General features: G+C 39.9%; 13 protein-coding genes across 13 annotated transcripts; 5 read left to right on the forward strand and 8 right to left on the reverse strand.

The window, feature by feature from the left end:
- Positions 1–3,218: 3,218 nt before the first annotated feature.
- BDF20DRAFT_798510 (uncharacterized protein) lies at positions 3,219–3,410 on the reverse strand (the record flags this gene model as incomplete). The annotated part of the gene is made up of 1 exon (XM_053076319.1): positions 3,219–3,410. A coding segment is annotated over one exon (192 nt), but the record flags the coding sequence as incomplete, so codon positions are not given.
- Positions 3,411–3,558: 148 nt separating this feature from the next.
- On the reverse strand, positions 3,559–3,804 carry BDF20DRAFT_880467 (uncharacterized protein; the record flags this gene model as incomplete). The annotated part of the gene is made up of 2 exons (XM_053081622.1): positions 3,559–3,754; positions 3,780–3,804. Coding segments are annotated over 2 exons (221 nt in total), but the record flags the coding sequence as incomplete, so codon positions are not given.
- Positions 3,805–3,886: 82 nt separating this feature from the next.
- BDF20DRAFT_880469 (uncharacterized protein) lies at positions 3,887–4,109 on the reverse strand (the record flags this gene model as incomplete). Its single annotated transcript, XM_053081623.1, has 1 exon — positions 3,887–4,109. A coding segment is annotated over one exon (223 nt), but the record flags the coding sequence as incomplete, so codon positions are not given.
- A 174-nt stretch (positions 4,110–4,283) lies between these two features.
- On the reverse strand, positions 4,284–4,703 carry BDF20DRAFT_880470 (uncharacterized protein; the record flags this gene model as incomplete). The annotated part of the gene is made up of 3 exons (XM_053081624.1): positions 4,675–4,703; positions 4,631–4,653; positions 4,284–4,597 (listed from the first exon to the last, which is right to left on the reverse strand). A coding segment is annotated over exon 3 (161 nt), but the record flags the coding sequence as incomplete, so codon positions are not given.
- A 15-nt stretch (positions 4,704–4,718) lies between these two features.
- On the forward strand, positions 4,719–5,549 carry BDF20DRAFT_880471 (uncharacterized protein). Its single transcript, XM_053081625.1, has one exon. The coding sequence runs from the start codon at positions 4,827–4,829 to the stop codon at positions 5,343–5,345; it is 519 nt and encodes a 172-aa protein (XP_052935227.1). The 5' UTR covers positions 4,719–4,826; the 3' UTR covers positions 5,346–5,549.
- Positions 5,550–5,656: 107 nt separating this feature from the next.
- BDF20DRAFT_880473 (uncharacterized protein) lies at positions 5,657–5,991 on the reverse strand (the record flags this gene model as incomplete). Its single annotated transcript, XM_053081626.1, has 2 exons — positions 5,745–5,991; positions 5,657–5,717 (listed from the first exon to the last, which is right to left on the reverse strand). Exons 1-2 carry the CDS (start codon positions 5,895–5,897, stop codon positions 5,658–5,660), a joined length of 213 nt encoding a protein of 70 aa, XP_052935228.1. The 5' UTR covers positions 5,898–5,991.
- Positions 5,992–6,256: 265 nt separating this feature from the next.
- On the forward strand, positions 6,257–6,939 carry BDF20DRAFT_914611 (uncharacterized protein; the record flags this gene model as incomplete). Its single annotated transcript, XM_053084208.1, has 2 exons — positions 6,257–6,468; positions 6,510–6,939. 2 exons carry the CDS (start codon positions 6,257–6,259, stop codon positions 6,937–6,939), a joined length of 642 nt encoding a protein of 213 aa, XP_052935229.1.
- Positions 6,940–7,123: 184 nt separating this feature from the next.
- On the forward strand, positions 7,124–7,426 carry BDF20DRAFT_837105 (uncharacterized protein; the record flags this gene model as incomplete). The annotated part of the gene is made up of 1 exon (XM_053079013.1): positions 7,124–7,426. One exon carries the CDS (start codon positions 7,124–7,126, stop codon positions 7,424–7,426), a length of 303 nt encoding a protein of 100 aa, XP_052935230.1.
- A 1,912-nt stretch (positions 7,427–9,338) lies between these two features.
- On the forward strand, positions 9,339–11,138 carry BDF20DRAFT_628144 (uncharacterized protein). Its single transcript, XM_053075908.1, has 4 exons — positions 9,339–9,413; positions 9,507–9,715; positions 9,792–9,929; positions 10,096–11,138. The coding sequence occupies exons 3-4, from the start codon at positions 9,838–9,840 to the stop codon at positions 11,093–11,095; spliced, it is 1,092 nt and encodes a 363-aa protein (XP_052935231.1). The 5' UTR covers positions 9,339–9,413; positions 9,507–9,715; positions 9,792–9,837; the 3' UTR covers positions 11,096–11,138.
- Positions 11,139–11,855: 717 nt separating this feature from the next.
- BDF20DRAFT_906888 (uncharacterized protein) lies at positions 11,856–12,576 on the reverse strand (the record flags this gene model as incomplete). Its single annotated transcript, XM_053083316.1, has 2 exons — positions 11,856–11,936; positions 12,136–12,576. 2 exons carry the CDS (start codon positions 12,574–12,576, stop codon positions 11,856–11,858), a joined length of 522 nt encoding a protein of 173 aa, XP_052935232.1.
- A 60-nt stretch (positions 12,577–12,636) lies between these two features.
- Positions 12,637–12,894, reverse strand: BDF20DRAFT_805597 (uncharacterized protein; the record flags this gene model as incomplete). Its single annotated transcript, XM_053076499.1, has 1 exon — positions 12,637–12,894. A coding segment is annotated over one exon (258 nt), but the record flags the coding sequence as incomplete, so codon positions are not given.
- Positions 12,895–14,048: 1,154 nt separating this feature from the next.
- Positions 14,049–14,383, reverse strand: BDF20DRAFT_880480 (uncharacterized protein; the record flags this gene model as incomplete). Its single annotated transcript, XM_053081627.1, has 2 exons — positions 14,137–14,383; positions 14,049–14,109 (listed from the first exon to the last, which is right to left on the reverse strand). The coding sequence occupies exons 1-2, from the start codon at positions 14,287–14,289 to the stop codon at positions 14,050–14,052; spliced, it is 213 nt and encodes a 70-aa protein (XP_052935234.1). The 5' UTR covers positions 14,290–14,383.
- A 282-nt stretch (positions 14,384–14,665) lies between these two features.
- BDF20DRAFT_806266 (uncharacterized protein) lies at positions 14,666–14,875 on the forward strand (the record flags this gene model as incomplete). The annotated part of the gene is made up of 1 exon (XM_053076517.1): positions 14,666–14,875. A coding segment is annotated over one exon (210 nt), but the record flags the coding sequence as incomplete, so codon positions are not given.
- Positions 14,876–16,751: the final 1,876 nt, after the last annotated feature.

Consider the following 16,751-nt stretch of genomic DNA (forward strand, 5'->3'; position numbering starts at 1 on the left):
TTAATAAATGAAGCTTGTGTATATAAGCTTAACTGTATCTCCGCCTCCGTTGCTATGATGTAAAGATTTATATGGAATTCCGAGCATCCCAGTGCTATGTGTCCCAATATTCATTCTTGTATGTTTCTGCTTGTTTTTATAATCATAGCTTATTTTATCGAGGCCTTGACTGTGCCCTTACATGAGACACCCTTCGTACAATTTTTGTGTACGTCTTGCTAATGATTCTTCTTTATGAACACATTAATAGGTATGTAAAATGCTGACGTTTCTTTTATAACTTCACTCAATTTAAACATAATTTTCACGGAATAATAAAGTGACAGCAGGAAAATTGGAACCTTGTAACAATTCTATCTACGCGCTTATGAGTAGGATAGTGAATGCTTTTTAAGTGACGAGATTGACGCTATATAAATAACAACAACAACAACAACAACAACAACAAAAAAAAACCAAAAAAAAAACGATCACTTAAGAAATGTCAGCAATAGAGATTCCATTCATTAAATAATAAGCCAGGAATATCTGACAGTCTTTTTTTTTTTCAATGTTGAGAGGGATACAAGTCTCGCGCACCCTGGAAGCACTATTATTGCTATCATTGCTGTTACTATTGTTGTTGCTGTTACTGTTGTTATTACTGCTCATTCTATTGCGGTATTTCCATACCCCCTCTAATATAAGTATAAGAATTAGACACACCTTGAGGTACTAGACGCATTATTATAATAATAGAATCATAATAACACCTGTACACATCATCTTGTATTTTAGAGACAAGCCGCATATATAGTGCCGCATTCCTATTGTTTGAATTATGAAGGAACGAGAACTTTTTTTTATTGGAAAAAAATAAACATTCAGTTTGCCGTGAATGCCCCCCTCTCTGATTTTCAATATATAATAAAGGACTAAAGGAGATTCGTTTCACCTTACAGTTTAAATAATTTATAAGTGGCGTTCACTAAACAATATAACAACCGCAAGTATCACACCTATTGTCATTACTGTTGTCACCATCAAGACCAAAAGCCATAATACTGGTAATTACATTCTTTTGTATTCGTTAGAACACTTGATGTAAATAACATAGATTTTAATATACTTACTTTGAATTTAAACAGAAGTTTTGATTACTTCTCGGAAATCCTTAATATGCGACACATGGTTACGGATGACTGCAGTACTTTCCTTAACTGCCAAATAAAGGTCATTGGCTGCAAGAGTAATAGAATAAAGGGTCGCACGATTTCCTGAAATTTTTTGCAAGTTAGAGACAATTTATAGAAAAGAAAGCTTCAAATAAATAGTAGATTACCAACTAACTGGAGAGCGGGAACCACTATATCCTTTACTTTCGCAGGTTCTTCTTCGACTAAGTGATCTAAAATCACTTTGATTCAACAAAGAGTTTTTGTTTTATCGGTTGTGACTTTGACACAACCTGCACCCATTCTTGAAGCTTCACAGTTGGCTTTATCAGCTTCTTTGCGCCGTTTGGAAAGCGTGTCTTTTAGAAAATCTTAAATCAACGTCTCAGAAGCGGCTGGGTGCCTTACCACATTTTCAGCCTTCGCTTTCGCAACATTTTGATTGTTTGTCGTTCTTGAAACAACTTCAGTTGCCTCCGCTCAAGCTTCCAATGTGACCAAGCTCTCAAGAGTCGCGCTTTGTTGTTCTGTTTTCTAAATCGGCAGACTCTACCATGGTATCTCCCCCACTTCGTCCCTAAGGCTACTCTGCGGAACAGCATTTCGATCAATGGTGACCACATCTTGACCACAATATCACTTTTTGTAACATCAATGGTCTTGTCGAAGATGTAATTGGATATAAAGAACAAGCGATCATGTTTGCATCTATATTGGTCGAGTACAGTGGATATAGCTAGATGGGTTTAAAGGAATGAGATTCAATAATGTTATAGTATTAAGTTTAACAAAACTTACTATTGTGAGTAAATACTGAATACATCAGCATGCACCTCCCCTTTAGAAATATATTTCTTTACGACAACAAGTAATTTGGGCAGAGGAGGATGTTAAGTCTAAGACTGAATTGAATCCTAGACTTTTATTGCTATTAGTACTCATATATAATGTCCTATTTACTTCATGCAACTTCATCCAATTTACCCAACAACAGCTTTTTGTTCACGACCCAAGTCATAATACTGTTCATACAGCCTAACAGCATCTAGTTCCAACTGAAACACATTCGGAGTCTACGCATATGTTGTCCACCTCAAAAATACTATCAGCAGAAAAACAAACCACCAAAAAATCGCATCAATAGAAAGCTATTTTCAATTCTGAAGTAGAAACGTACATTTTCGCTCGATGTTGTGACTTTTCTCTTTAATAAATTGCTTATTGTTTCTTGGGCTCTTTCATTTACCAATATAACAGCAGCTTTAATGATGCCACAACCTGTTTGCTGAATTTCATTAGCCAGCCTAATTGCAGCGTGGATAATATTGAAACTTGTTTGGTCCACGGCTTCATCAAGCTCGTTGAGGTTATTTTTTTTTTCTTATTTTTCCATGGTAAAAGGGTTGAAGAATTGGAAAAATAAAGAAAAAGAACCTTCTTATTTTCCCACAAAATAGGCTCTGTTGTCGTCAATTCAAGGGAGAGTGGTACAAGATTTTGGACTTTATAGTGACGTGTTCGGTGAGATAACAGCTATAGTATTCGAATATGTGCATCCAGTCATAGAATACATTCTACCCATGGTCCATCTATATTGCATCTAATATAGGTTATGTACAACATAGAACAAGATACAGGCCTAAGCATAATAATCACACATCAGTATCCGAACCTGAAACTAGTGGTTAGCATACGCACCATCAACATATACAATTCCTGTCAAACTTTACATGGTGCTTCATCTGAGGAGTAATAAAGACACTGAGGTAATAGCCATCGACTAGTAACTGTTAACAATTATCTACAACTTGGCCAATATCTCAATTACTCTTTGGAGAGGACAAGAATGTTTGGATTTCTACAAGTCTGCTTTCTTCTGTGATATCCAAAAAGTCTCTATCAAGACTGAAAGTGATACGTTTTAATGAGCATAAGTGGTCTCCTGATTATCATCGAAAAGAGTAAAGAAAAATTGGGGGACTAGCAGAAAAAAAATCAGTGATTGTTCGAAGTTAATTTCGCGGATTGAGAGAGGTTTAATTCATACATAGATTGAAAAAATGCTTAGATTGGTATATTATTCAAGCAATTCTCGAATTGGTTCTTAGAGTGCAAAATAATGTTCTTAAGATGCTCAATAGGAATTTCACGAGCAGCTTCAGCAATTCTATGTTCAAGTGTTTCGGCATCTCGCAGGCTATGACGTCTAACCTTACGCTTAACTAGAGCCCAAAACTGTTCAATGGGGTTGAGCTCTGGAGAATAAGGAGGGAGAAACACACACTTATAATTTCTGTTGCGTCCCTCGATTAAACTCTCGACCTTCCTACGCGAATGAATAGGAGCGTTGTCCATGATGAGGTGAAAGCCCTTCATTCCATCGTACCTATCCATTATATCCAACGTTTCTGTCAAGAATCTTAAATAGTGCTCGGTGGTAGTTCCTTCTTTAGGCTCATTAACAGGAACGACCGCTTCAGAATTCTTCCCCTTCTTACCACCTTGAATTTTTCTCACTTTTGGTGGCTGTCTTGGAATACGTATACTCAAATTTATAACACCACCTGCCGAAATAGCACCAAGAATGGTATGAGTGGGGGCTTTTGTCGTAGATGTAGTGGTTACTGCCATTTGGCCCCTTGGTGCCCATGCTCTGCTTGACCTCATATTAATGTCAAAGCCGGCTTCATCAATAAACATGCAATTTTGGGAATATTCCATGTCCGTTTGACTCCATTCAACAACCCAATTGTAACGTTTCTTAATTGTGCTCAAACTCATTCTTGCCTCAGACCAGAAAGCCGTTTGCTTAAAAGTCAAGTTACATTCGTTCTTCATGAATTCATGCACTCTTGACTTTTTAATTTCTAGGCCTTCGAACAAGCAATCAACAGCGTCCTGGATATAGGCATTAGGATTCTCGTCGTAAAATTGTTTCAAGCATTCCTTATGCATATCCTGAAGCTGTGGTTTCGGTCTGTTCTAGCGATTGGTGCTCTTGCCGAGAACAAATGAGTCAGGATTTTCTTGGTATTTTTTCCACTAAGTGCGCGCAGTGCTTTCTTTGACACCTGCCTGAAGTGCAGCAGCCCTGACTGACATCAGTTTTTCTATCTTGTTTTTAAAAAAAAGCTCTCTTGTAGAGAGGCTATAATCACGATATTTGGGAGCTCTTTCAGTGCTTTTACGCACGGATGTTTCCCTCTCATTGTTATTCCGCTGATGCTGAACTTCTTTGGGCGTAACAGGACAATTTTCCAGGTACGAATCAAGGCTGACTAGTTGCTTGATGGCAAATGGGTCGGCTGGTTCATCTATAATATCCATTGCTTCATTCCCCTTCTCATCGTAGATGTTTCCCCGGCCATTTTCCGTTAAAAAGACTAATTTTGACATGTCAATGTAAATTTTGACCAACAGTGATCAACAATGAATTAAACCTCTCTCAATCCGCGAAATTAACTTCGAACAATCACTGATTTTTTTTCTGCTAGTCCCCCAATTTTTCTTAAAAAACTCCGCGAATTTATTTCAAAAAATCTTCGAATTGAGAGTGGACCGACTGTAATCACACAAGGCCACTCAATAAGACGTTTACACATTAAGCATAACCACATATCGAAAAACAAAACCTTGATTGGCCAATAATCACCAACGATATTAATCGGAGACATGGCTTCTTCCGCTAAACCTCACAACCTTCCAAATAAGGCAACCCCCACTACTCTCCTGTCAAAAGGATCATGGGCCTCCCTCTTCAAACAAGAGACCACAAAGACATCCCTCATGTCTCAGGCGGCTGACAACAGTTCGCAGCGCCCCGCTCTCTTAACCCGGGACCCTTATCTTAAAGGTAACGTCCTTGACTCCATACTCATCGACGCATCTCAAGTTCGAGATGTCAAAACCTTTTTCAAAGACCTTGCCGATTATTGTGACGGCTCTTCGCACTTATGGTACGTTAAGGAGCAACCACGTACTGAAGGCAAGCGTATTTTTGTAGAAGCAGTAGTATCATCCCTTATGCGGGAACAAATGTGTTGTAAGGACGGCTTCCATCTACCTTCCTTCAACGATCCCTTTTATGCTTTTGACTCTCTCTCTTCTGATGATGACATTGTTAAGATCCAACTCTCCAATCTCCCACTACAATATGGTCGACTGGATGGTGGTTATGACGAATTGAAATAAGATATGATACAAAACCTTCTCCAATTTGGAGAAGTTGTTGATTGCGGACTTATCAGTGGAATCGCCAGGACATTCATAGGCCGTGGATTCGCTGTTGTTAAGAAACTGCCCTCTAGTCAACCCCTCCTCTGTTGGATCGGTAAGATCAAAATATAAATAAAATAGGAAATAAACAGTGACAAGTCTGTGAAAACTCTCGAAGGTTCAAGTTTATTTCTTTCTTAAAATTAAGATGAAGTTCGTCTAGATGAACAGAATCAACTGGTATTTATATCTTTTACGGAGTGGGTATACAGGCCTATTCACCATGGACTATGTTAACTGATCTTGTAACCAGGAGAAAGGACCAATAAACACCAGCGACAGGAACACCTAAAGAGAGCAACAGAAATGTGTAACTCGACCCTGACTGGTCGGACTTAGTAGTAGCGGGCAATATAAAGATTGCCCTATCGGACAACAAGTGATTGGGTATATAGACTGGTTCTGAATGATACTAATAGCGTCCATTATAGGAACCAGTAGAGAAGAGGATATAATCGACATGGGCATTCAATGGTTACCATAATCGTGATGAAGATTATAAATTTACAATAAAGTGATCACCGAATCTAGTGTACCTCCTCTACGACCTTTAATAGGTGGATTCTGGAATAGAATAATGTCTGCGGAATAGCAAATAAAGACCTCTCACTCTATAAGGTAATAGTTATAGAGGCTAATAGAAACTGGATAAGTCACCTCAATCAACAATGTAAATTCTAGACTGAAGTACCAATAGATCATGTACGTGAAGTAACCTGCCATTTAATTATAACTATCAATAACGAAGCGTACTTCGGTTTTATTATGTAATATTCAGCAGTGATCTCTTCATCGATACAACATCCTCCATAATATTGATTGGCAGTATGAACGGTTCTCAACCCGCCATGATTGTGCCTTTCCTGACTCCACCACCGTACATGCGCAATGGGCTGATATGCCGTCCTTCTGACGCTACTGTCATAAATCTGATCACGTCATTTCCGACTGTACCGAGCGTAAAAAGAATTTCGTGTCCTCGTAAGAATACTCCTGCTCTTGGCGCACCTAACAAGCGTGCTCTAAAACACCTGTTTCTGTATTTCCTCGTCAAATCCTTACTGATTCCCTTGCATCCAGCTCCCTTCATTTAACACCCGAGAACAGTGAAACTGCTACGTCTCTTTCTTCAATACCTAATATTAACAAGAGTACCTGTGCTGATACCCCTGATGACGATTTAGCTGCCCCAGTGGTTATCCAACCTGTTGAGAGCCCAAATACCAATTGCGAACCTACCTCTCATGCCTTCACAGCAGTAGCTACCGATTTATCGTCTACCCATATTCCCCATCTAACCACAGGCCCCCAGTGCCGTCACTGTCGTGGCTATGGACATAAAATGCGTACTCACCACCTTTGCCCGCTGAATCCGAAGAACAGCACTGTCACATCAGTCTCGTCTTTTGAATTAACTTCTTACACTGATGATGTTGATATGTCAGATCAGCCTGCTTCGGCCACTACTGGTCCTGGTGCCCCTGCGGACACCTCGACCAGACGATTATAAATCCAGTCAGCCAACAGGCCCGCTCCATTCTGACTGTGGGTCGCTGAATGGACGTACCTTAATTAAAACATCCTCTCCCGACACCCGCTCACTCTTCTGCCGCTAGCTTAAAAATCTACAATTCGATATTTTATGTTTTCAAGAAACCAATGTTTTTAACAGTGAACAAGAAACAATCCTCAACATGTCGTTGGGTGCAACAACCGCTATTTGGACCCAGCATTGTGGTATTGTCTCTTTTCACCCCCTCAACAAACTACAGCTTCACCACGTTACTTCTGATCACAGTCTTCTCGCATGTTCTGTTGAACATAACTTGTTTCCTCCAATTTTACTAACCACCATTTATGCCCCCGCAGAACTGAAGAAACGCATCCACTTTTATCCAACAATCTTAGATCTCCCCATTTTTCGACGCAACCCTAGCTTCGAACCTCAACTTCCGAATTCCACCACGTCAATCTTTCATCCTAATTATCCCCCATGATCATTACAGGGGACTTCAACTACTCTATTTTACAATATATAAACAGCAATTCTGCTCCTCTTGAAGAGATCACAACGACAAGAAACTGGCCACAATCTAAATGGCACCAGTTTGTAACTACTTACTTTATCGAATGCTCACAGCAAACAAACTCAATTAACACCTGCATTCTACCAACATATCGCCGGGGATTATCTCAAACAACCTTGGACTCTTTTCTACGTCTCTCCAACGCTGCTCTCCAACGTTCACTCCTCTCAGATTGACTTCATCAATGCTCAATGGACCGATCATGCCCTGCTCAGCTGTAATTTTACCTTCCATACGGAATTTGGACGCGGCATACAAAAGATTCACCCCCCCCCGATTAGCCATAGATAAATTTTTCAAAGAACTTCTTTGGGTCAAATTAGTGACCTACCTCACAATCATCGCAACTTTGAAGGTTCCTCCTGATCCCCAACTTCAGTGGAACGAAATTAAATGTCTAGTAAAGAAAGTGGCATCCGCGACCTCCCGCCGAAAACGCGAAAATCAACCAAGATACTTACGACGCCTTCAACGGAAGCGGAACAAACTTTTGCGTGAACATAAAATCACTCATATCTATCCGCTGCGATTGGCTACAATCGAGAAACATATTGGAATGCTACAACAAGACACCGCAGAGACCTTAGCTCTTCGCGCAGGTAAGCGATGGCGTGAATTAGGCGAAACTTCCGCTGGGTATTTGAAAAAATGTATTGCCGCTCGCAGCAGCCAACGCATGATTCCCCAACTCCGGCACCCTGATACCGACGAGTTATGCACCTCACTTGAATCGATGACTTCGGCTGCCAACGACTTTTATTCTGCATTATATCGACCAACTCCCGTAGAGATTGACGCCATCAACAGTTTGACAGGCACCATCGAAGACACAGAACGGCTTACTCTTGCCGAGATTGACAATCTCACCAGTTCGTTTACCCTGAGTGACCTTCAAACCGGTGCAGCTAGATGTTCTCGCAATAGCAGCCCTGGCCTAGATGGGATTCCCTACCCAGTTTTACGTCTTTTGCTCGACCACCATCGCGTTGCTCGTCTGGCTGTGACAGTATTCAACGATGCCCTCCATTTCCATCGTTCCCCTGCCAGCTGGCTACAGACATGTGTCTGCCTTTTACCTAAGAAAGGAGACCTTACTGATCTTGCCAACTGGCGTCCTATTTCACTGATTAATTGCGATGCAAAGATCTTTACTCGCCTTTTAAATGCCCGATTAATGTCCACCATGTCTTCCCGCATCAGTCCAATGCAAGCAGGTTTCATGCCAGACAGATTTATAGCTGACCACGCCTTGACTTTACAATTGACCCGGCTTGTAGCGGCTCAACAACAATCGAACTCCATCGGGTTATTGCTGGATCAACAGAAAGCCTATGATCGGATTCACCCGGATTATTTACATGCAGTGATGACACGTTTCGGAATACCCTCCTCAATAATATCTGGTATCTGCACACTTTTCTTTTCCACTAAACTAGCTTTCAACCTTAATGGGTATATCACCTCAAACTCAGTTCCTCAACTTCGGGACTAAGACAGGGTGATCCGCTCAGCCCTTTACTGTATAACATTGCTTTTGATCCGTTCTTAGATTAGTCCAAACCAACCCACAAATTCATGGCTTTGACTTAGGCAGGAACCCCATTGAACCAACCAGTTTCCACCGACATCTTGGACGATTTAGCTGAGGCTTTTGCTAACCTCGATATTTCACCCTCTTCGGAGGATACCGTCGATTCCCCCGCTACGCCACCCTATCAAACGGCTACCCCCGTTGATTCCATTTCTGCTGTCAAGATTTTGGCCTATGCGGACGATACATTAGTTTTTCTTCGGGATGAGTCAGATTTTCATCAGCTCCAGCAATCTCTTCATACATACAGCAGGGCATCTAATGCCCACCTCAACTTTCATGAAACACAGGCTTTCTCCTTGTCTGGTACATCTTTACCGACATGGCAAAATTTCCTACAAGATAAGAATATTATTCAATGGCATGATAGGTCTAATCCAAATCCCTTAACGTATTTAGGCTTCCCTATATGCTCAAGCATCACACAACGTCATGTTGCCTTTTCTCAGCTTCACACCTCTTTACAGACCATATCACATATTTACTCACAACGTCAGCTATCAATTCTAGGACGTGCCACCATTGTCAATAGCTTAATATTTTCTAAATTGTGGCATGTTTTGCGTCTCACCCCCTTCACCCAAAATCAGATCCACAAACTTCGCCAGGTAGGTACCGCCTTCATCAACCGCGGAATTTTCCCAAAGCTCTCTTTGGAACAACTGACTTCCTCTCGCTCTCAAGAGGGTCTCGCTAAACTCGATCCTAGCCTTCAACAATCTGCGCTTGTATGGCGTTGGTTAGGCCCATTACTGCGTACGATCGACTCCTCTCGACTAACTGGAGTCATGACATATTTGCTTTATACCTTCCAATGGTTTTGTAAATCCACAATACTACCTTCTTTTCATTAATATCTGTTATTTCCCAACTATCGTAGAGCTCAGTGGTTTCCTCTTATGATTCAGGGCTCTCATCTGTCCTTTATGAATATATTTGAAATATTTATACACGCGATTGACTCCACTTCCTTTTCTATTCAACCTAGTTCTCTTAATCCTTTTACAGTCCTCTCCTTATCCATTCTAGACGTTCTTCAATCCCCGGAGACGGACCCCCACCTGTTGTCTCGATTAGTGGATCAACATCCTGGTGTGAGAGATATCCGTACTACAGACGTTTTTACCTACGATTTTGCCCAACTACGACTTCGACTACGGAATCCCGATGAGGTTATCGGTCATCGAAACCTCACCTACCTTCTACGTAGCTTAATACGGTCCGGTCAAATGCAATTACGCCCTTTTCTGCATCATCAATGTCTATCCGCCCCACGCATCGAACCGCCTACTCTATCTACTGCTGATGACTATATTAACCTGCAACCGATTCTGACCTACTTTTTCTCCACGAAAAGTTCTATCCCAGATACTGTAATTTATAGCCCACAGCATTACCGTTCCTTGCTTCCGCCCCCTCCCCCATCATTCCGATGCGCTTTACTGTCCCTCACAGTGGTCTACCTTTTGGAAAATTTCGTTCCATTAACTGCTCGTACAGTATGGTACCGGCTACTGTTAAACAAAGTTCCTTACCGCGAATTAATGCAACGTCCCCTCCCTCAACAATTTGATTCTGCGGATTGTCACATTTGTCATACGCCTGAAGTGTCGCTGATTGAGACTTCTATTCACTTTCTCTACACTTGTTCCAGCAAAGTTCAAGTTTGGATACTGGTATTCTCCACCTTCATCAATCCAAGGTACAAATACTTTATGGACGATCTCCTTCAATTGCTCCGTCGTATTAGCCACCTTGACCAGTCTAATCTTCCCCGCTCCCCATCTCTCCCATTTCCCACCTCTCCATTTCCCAAATATTCGCCTGTATTTTGCTCGGCCTTTGGCAGGCCGATTGGGCCTTTGTATTTAGAGACATCCCTCTCGTTCCTTCTCGGGTTTTTGTGTCTGTGTCTCGGGTACTCTCTCGTCTCGAACGCGGTCTCACTCTTTGACCAACAAAGTGAGCTAGTTTCCTTTATCGGATAAATCTTATAGTCTTTATGCGATCACTCTTAGCCTGTTAGAATTTCAAAAATCTCTCATCCACAATTATACCTAGTCTTCTTCTTCCCTCATAACGTCGATAAAAGGACTTTAAATAAAACCGGAGTGGTTTTCCCATAAAAAAAAATAAAATACAGTATTAATCGGAGGATAAAAATCGGCCCAGGAACCGAAATTGTGGAAGTGATACAATTGCACTGGTGCCAACAGGAGTAACTTAGAATCCAGGAATATTTGTCAGAATAATAAAACATCCTCTCATTCCCTTCTTATTTGAGTGATTACTTATAACTCTTTTGTTTCTGAGAGTTTTAATTATAGTCAAAAAGTTAAGTAAGGATAGAATTTCACAAGTCAGTATGTGGATAACGATCCCAGTACAACAAGTCATACAAAGTCTCGAAAGAGTAATGGATCTCACACTGATCTGGAACCCAGCTTAATCACGAGAAATACAATTGACTGATAGAAAAGTAATATAATTAATTTCATTTGGTTACTGCAATATCTACTCCTCGTCTTCAATTCTGATAATGCTCATGAGGTATTTTCCTTTTTCTAGGTCTTGGCGGCGTGAGGAGAGGTCTTATCATACGTTTTGGTGGTCGCGGTGGGCTATAGACAGTTTTATCGTGGAAAGTAGAAATATCCGCTGCCATATATTTTCGCTGTTCTTCAAAAGCCGCCAGTCTTATTTCATTGCTAATTTTTATTTTATTTTCTTTCCATGCGAAAAGCCGTTTCAAAGTTGATCGAAAATCATCCAGTTCCAGTAACAATTTTGGTATGTATAATGAATCAAGTTGATGTGCAACCACCACATCTTGGAAAAAAAATAGTTGCGCCATATATCCAGTTCGTCCTCTCCAGTCCATGTATTCTATGGCGAGCTCTTTCTTGGTGATATTTTGAATGTTGTATGCTATTGCAGAGTTAATTCTAATGTTCTTGCTCTGTTGCCGGTTGCATATTGTAGTGGAAGCGGTACGTCGTTTGAATTCAGTTGAGCATATTTCAATAACTGTGTCATTATACTTTGTTTTCGATAACATATCTATTCGCCTTCCACTGTCCGCCTCATCTTCATTTAGTATTTTTATATTTTGAGTGGCTTGAGAAATTGTTTCTCCATCATATATAGCGACGTCATTTTCATCTTCAAATAATATATCCATCAATTCAGCGAACTTTCGAAGATACATATTTTCTGAATAACTGTCCATCACCTCATCAGACTCCTTTGCCCAGAATTTGAAATTGAAGATGGCTTGTTGTACAATGCGGAGCAATTTGTAATTATCAGACGTTTTATCCGTTTCAGCAAATTTTTGATCGTCAAAGTATTGTAATGTTCTATTGACATTTTTATCAAAACGATGTTCCAATAGATCGTCGAAAAGATTGTCAATTTTTGTAGTAATTGAACTTGGTAGTAGTGTTCTACGTTTTTTGCATTCGTCCATGATCTCTGTATATGTCGACATTTCGAACTCAGCTGCATATTCTTCTCTGTAATTACAATTCATTAAATTGATGTTGCGTGACAAGCACAGCTTCATTAATTCCATGCCTTCCCAGTCCACTTTTTCTTGGCATAGTAATTTCGATGCATTGTTTAGTAGAACAGATGACAATCCTTTACTTTTGGGTATGTATAATGAGTTGGATTGTGGTATGATACCTTCAAGCATCCTCTTTTTGGCCATTACACGCAACTGGTTGAAAAGATTGTGCATCGCTAGCTCACTACCTTCGTGTTCTTGTGGGTCACTCTTTTGTTCCTCCCCGTCTTCTTGTTGTTCTTCGCCATCCTCTTCTTCTTTCTCGTCACCCTCTTTTTGTTCCTCGTCGTCCTCTTCTTCTTCCTCGCCATCCTCTTCTTGCTCCCCGTCGTCCTCTTCTTGTTCCTCGTCGTCTTCTTCTTGTTCCTCGTCGTCATCTTCTTGTTCCTCGTCGTCCTCTTCGTTCTCTGAATCAAGTTCTTTATACTTTTCAAGACTGATTGAAGCTGACTTTGCGTACTTACCAAGAGAAGTAATAGAATTGATTTCATATTGCGCGTTTGCATCTCTGAGAGCTTTAATTTTTTTGTGAATAGCTTGAAATTTAGCGGAAGCTCTGGTAGGGAACTTCTGCAGCTTGGCAGTAGTACGTCGCATAGATGTCAGGTTGTTGTAAAGGCTAATCCAATGTTTCATTAAATGCAATGCTGAAGTGGCTCCAACATCAATCATTGCTATATTCTTTTCTTTTTTCGTGACAAATTGATTAAATGTTGCTTTTGAACTTGTTACTAAATAGCTTTCAACGATCTGTTGTTTTTGAAGAGTTTTTTTATTGATCTTTTTAACCATTGTTAAAGTCTATTACGTTTGAGAGAAAAGAAACAGAGAAAGCCGGTGTGTTCTAGCAAGTTTTCTACTCCTGTAGTGTGTTTCATCTTTGTAACAGGATAATTACTATCTACCTGTAAGAGTACGTGAAGAAAGGTGGGACAATGTCTGAAACTTATTATGTGGTGGGCTAGGTGGTACCCATACTGTTACATTATCCTCCCCAGAGAAGAAAATAAGACGTGTATTGTCTACTCATATTTTAAGTGAGAAGTTCATTTCCTGTCTTGATTTTGTAGAGATCGTGGATATTTGCTGTAGTGTACATTTCTTTTTAGCACGTCGCCGCTTGCTTTGAGATTCACCGACGTACGCCAGCTTAAATGCCATGCTAGAATGTGCACTTGTGGTCTCAATAATACGCCATGATCCTGAGAGTCTAGCCTCACCTGTCGGATCGGTAAGAAAATAGGAAATAAACAAATAACAAGGTTCAATTTTTATTTCTTTCTCAAGAATTAAGATGAAGTTCGTTTGAACGAACAGAATCAACTGGTATTTATATCTTTTATGAGATGGGTATGCAGGCCTGTTCACCATGGACTATGTTAACTGATCTTGTAACCAGGAGAAAGGACCAATAAACACCAGCGACAGGAACACCTAAAGAGAGCAACAGAAATGTGTAACTCGACCCTGACTGGTCGGACTTAGTAGTAGCGGGCAATATAAAGATTGCCCTATCGGACAACAAGTGATTGGGTATATAGACTGGTTCTGAATGATACTAATAGCGTCCATTATAGGAACCAGTAGAGAAGAGGATATAATCGACATGGGCATTCAATGGTTACCATAATCGTGATGAAGATTATAAATTTACAATAAAGTGATCACCGAATCTAGTGTACCTCCTCTACGACCTTTAATAGGTGGAGTCTGGAATAGAATAATGTCTGCGGAATAGCAAATAAAGACCTCTCACTCTATAAGGTAATAGTTATAGAGGCTAATAGAAACTGGATAAGTCACCTAAATCAACAATGTAAATTCTAGACTGAAGTACCAATAGATCATGTACGTGAAGTAACCTGCCATTTAATTATAACTATCAATAACGAAGCGTACTTCGGTTTTATTATGTAATATTCAGCAGTGATCTCTTCATCGATACAACAAGGCCATCGATGCATACCGTCAAGATAATCTCAATGCAGCACGCTCCGCGCCTCACTCGAAACTGATTAAATGCTGCCGTCCAACCATCTCTCTTGACCCTATTCTTTGGCTTCCCATGCCTTTTATTGAACGTAGTCGCTGCCTTAGATATAGGCTGGGCTGGCTTCCAAACAACTATTCCGCCCATTGCCTGCATCACCCATCACGCACTCTCACGAAAGACCATGCCATCGAATGCCTCAATATGCACAACCGTCTACAGCTGCCACACGACATCTCTGATCCCATTTCTCACCTGTTGAACCAGCTTCCAACCTGACCAATAAAACAGCGCGCCAGTGCTCCCGTCAACTGGAGCATAGTCTGGCCAATTGTCCAACTGCTACTTTTTGAAGTCGATTACCTTCAACATGAGAAAATGCCTCCCACCCCGTCAGAAACATTAGGACAGCTTTTCCTAGATTGGCTCTATGCGCCCACAACCACCAATACTTGAGGGTCCCATTATCTCCTAGTCTGCTTCAAGAACCACTGCCTTTTTTCCCCTTGCACCTTCAAGGGTTTTTTAATTCTTATTCCATTTTTTGTTCTGCCCAGGGCAATTTTGATATGTAGTTTATCTGTGTGCCCATTGGGTTTAAAAATATTTTGTCAATAAAATCTATTTTAAACGTACTGTAAGATTAAAACGCGTAGATTGTTTCGGGGATCATCTATTCATTTTTTACGCCAGAAATTAAAATATGTAACCCTAAGAGGTGATAACTGCCCAAAGGCATTTATCATGTTAAGCACCTTTCATTTCTCTTCTCTCTCCATTTTTTTTACGTTTATTGCGTTGACGCATTACTACTGTAACATTTCTCTTTCCTTTACCACTTCTCTGTTTTATATTCTGTTCTTGTTCTTCGTGTTTCAGGTCATGCTTTTACCAGTGTTTATGAAGATTCTGTGCTAGAGAAATCGCTTGTTTGGACCCACGTATTATATTAATTTGTATAAGCTTTCCTTTTAGTAAGAACTCACGTTTATCCTTCGGACCGCGATGCTCCAAGACATCTTCAATTTCATAATATTCATCAACGGCACCTTCATCAATGTTTACAATTTCTAATTCTGAAGGAACGTAGTTTCTTGGTAACAGTTCAATAGTCTCAGGTGTTTTAAAAATGTAAGAAACACCTTTATTCTTTCTAACGACAGTATATGAATCATCATATAGTGCAGAAATTTTGTTACTACAATGAGGTAATCCGATCAATACATGTGTACCAGCAGGAATGTCCACTATTTTATGACTTGAATTGTAATATTCATTAATCTTTTCATTTCAATTGCTCTGTAGTAGGAAAAACAATCTTTTCCGTTTTCTCAATTCGATCTTCAAGTTTGATGAGTATTGAATTTTCTTTTATTTATAACACCACCGATGTATGTAGGCTTTACCTGCCTACCAATTGAGAAGTTTTATCATATTCATCATTTTTCTCAATTGGTTTTTGCAGTTGTGTGCAATTTTTGAGAGTAGCTATAAGTTACAGAAAGATCTCTTCAGTTATAATTTAGACTTTTTTGTATCTATTTTCGGACCACTTATTTTTTTACATTTGGACACTTGTAGTAACCATTTGAGGCCCTCTCCTTTCTGTACGCATTTGTTACAGTAAGTTTCGTTGTTTGATCGGCCCAGAATAATTACGTACATTCTCCTTAGCTGCCATGTGGGCTGGTTGTCCAGTTTTATTCTATGTAAATGACTCCCAATCCTGTATTCTCATTGACTGCTCAGCATCTCTCTTGATCTAAAATCGTATCACTTTAGTGTCATTTTTCCCTTAAAAAAAGCAATAACAATAGGTGATTGTATAAAGTAAGCTGAACGCCTGTTTATTGTCAGTAACTGATGAAGTGATAAATAAACGTGTCTCGATTAATAAACGATTTGATGTCAAAATTTAGCGCGTCTAGATTGTTTTTGTTGTCAAAACTTCTTTGTTGTCCAAATAACATTCTAACAAAAAGTTTCAGTTTCGTTGATATCTTTTCCCTTTTTTATCAGAGTCTGGTTATTATCCTTTAAATAATTATTAAAGAAGTGTTAACAGTGGATCATTAGGTAGATTAAA

This window comes from Mycotypha africana (assembly GCF_025528875.1).
Source record: "Mycotypha africana strain NRRL 2978 chromosome Unknown BDF20scaffold_7, whole genome shotgun sequence".
NCBI lineage: Eukaryota > Fungi > Mucoromycota > Mucoromycetes > Mucorales > Mycotyphaceae > Mycotypha > Mycotypha africana.

Coding starts and splice junctions, on each gene's coding strand:
- BDF20DRAFT_628144 (XM_053075908.1), top strand. CDS start 9,838: ATGGCGTTGGTTAGGCCCATTACTGCGTACGATCGACTCCTCTCGACT. Junction 9,930..10,095: donor TTATACCTTCCAATGGTTTT/GTAAATCCACAA, acceptor TATTCAACCTAG/TTCTCTTAATCCTTTTACAG.
- BDF20DRAFT_880471 (XM_053081625.1), top strand. CDS start 4,827: ATGGCTTCTTCCGCTAAACCTCACAACCTTCCAAATAAGGCAACCCCC.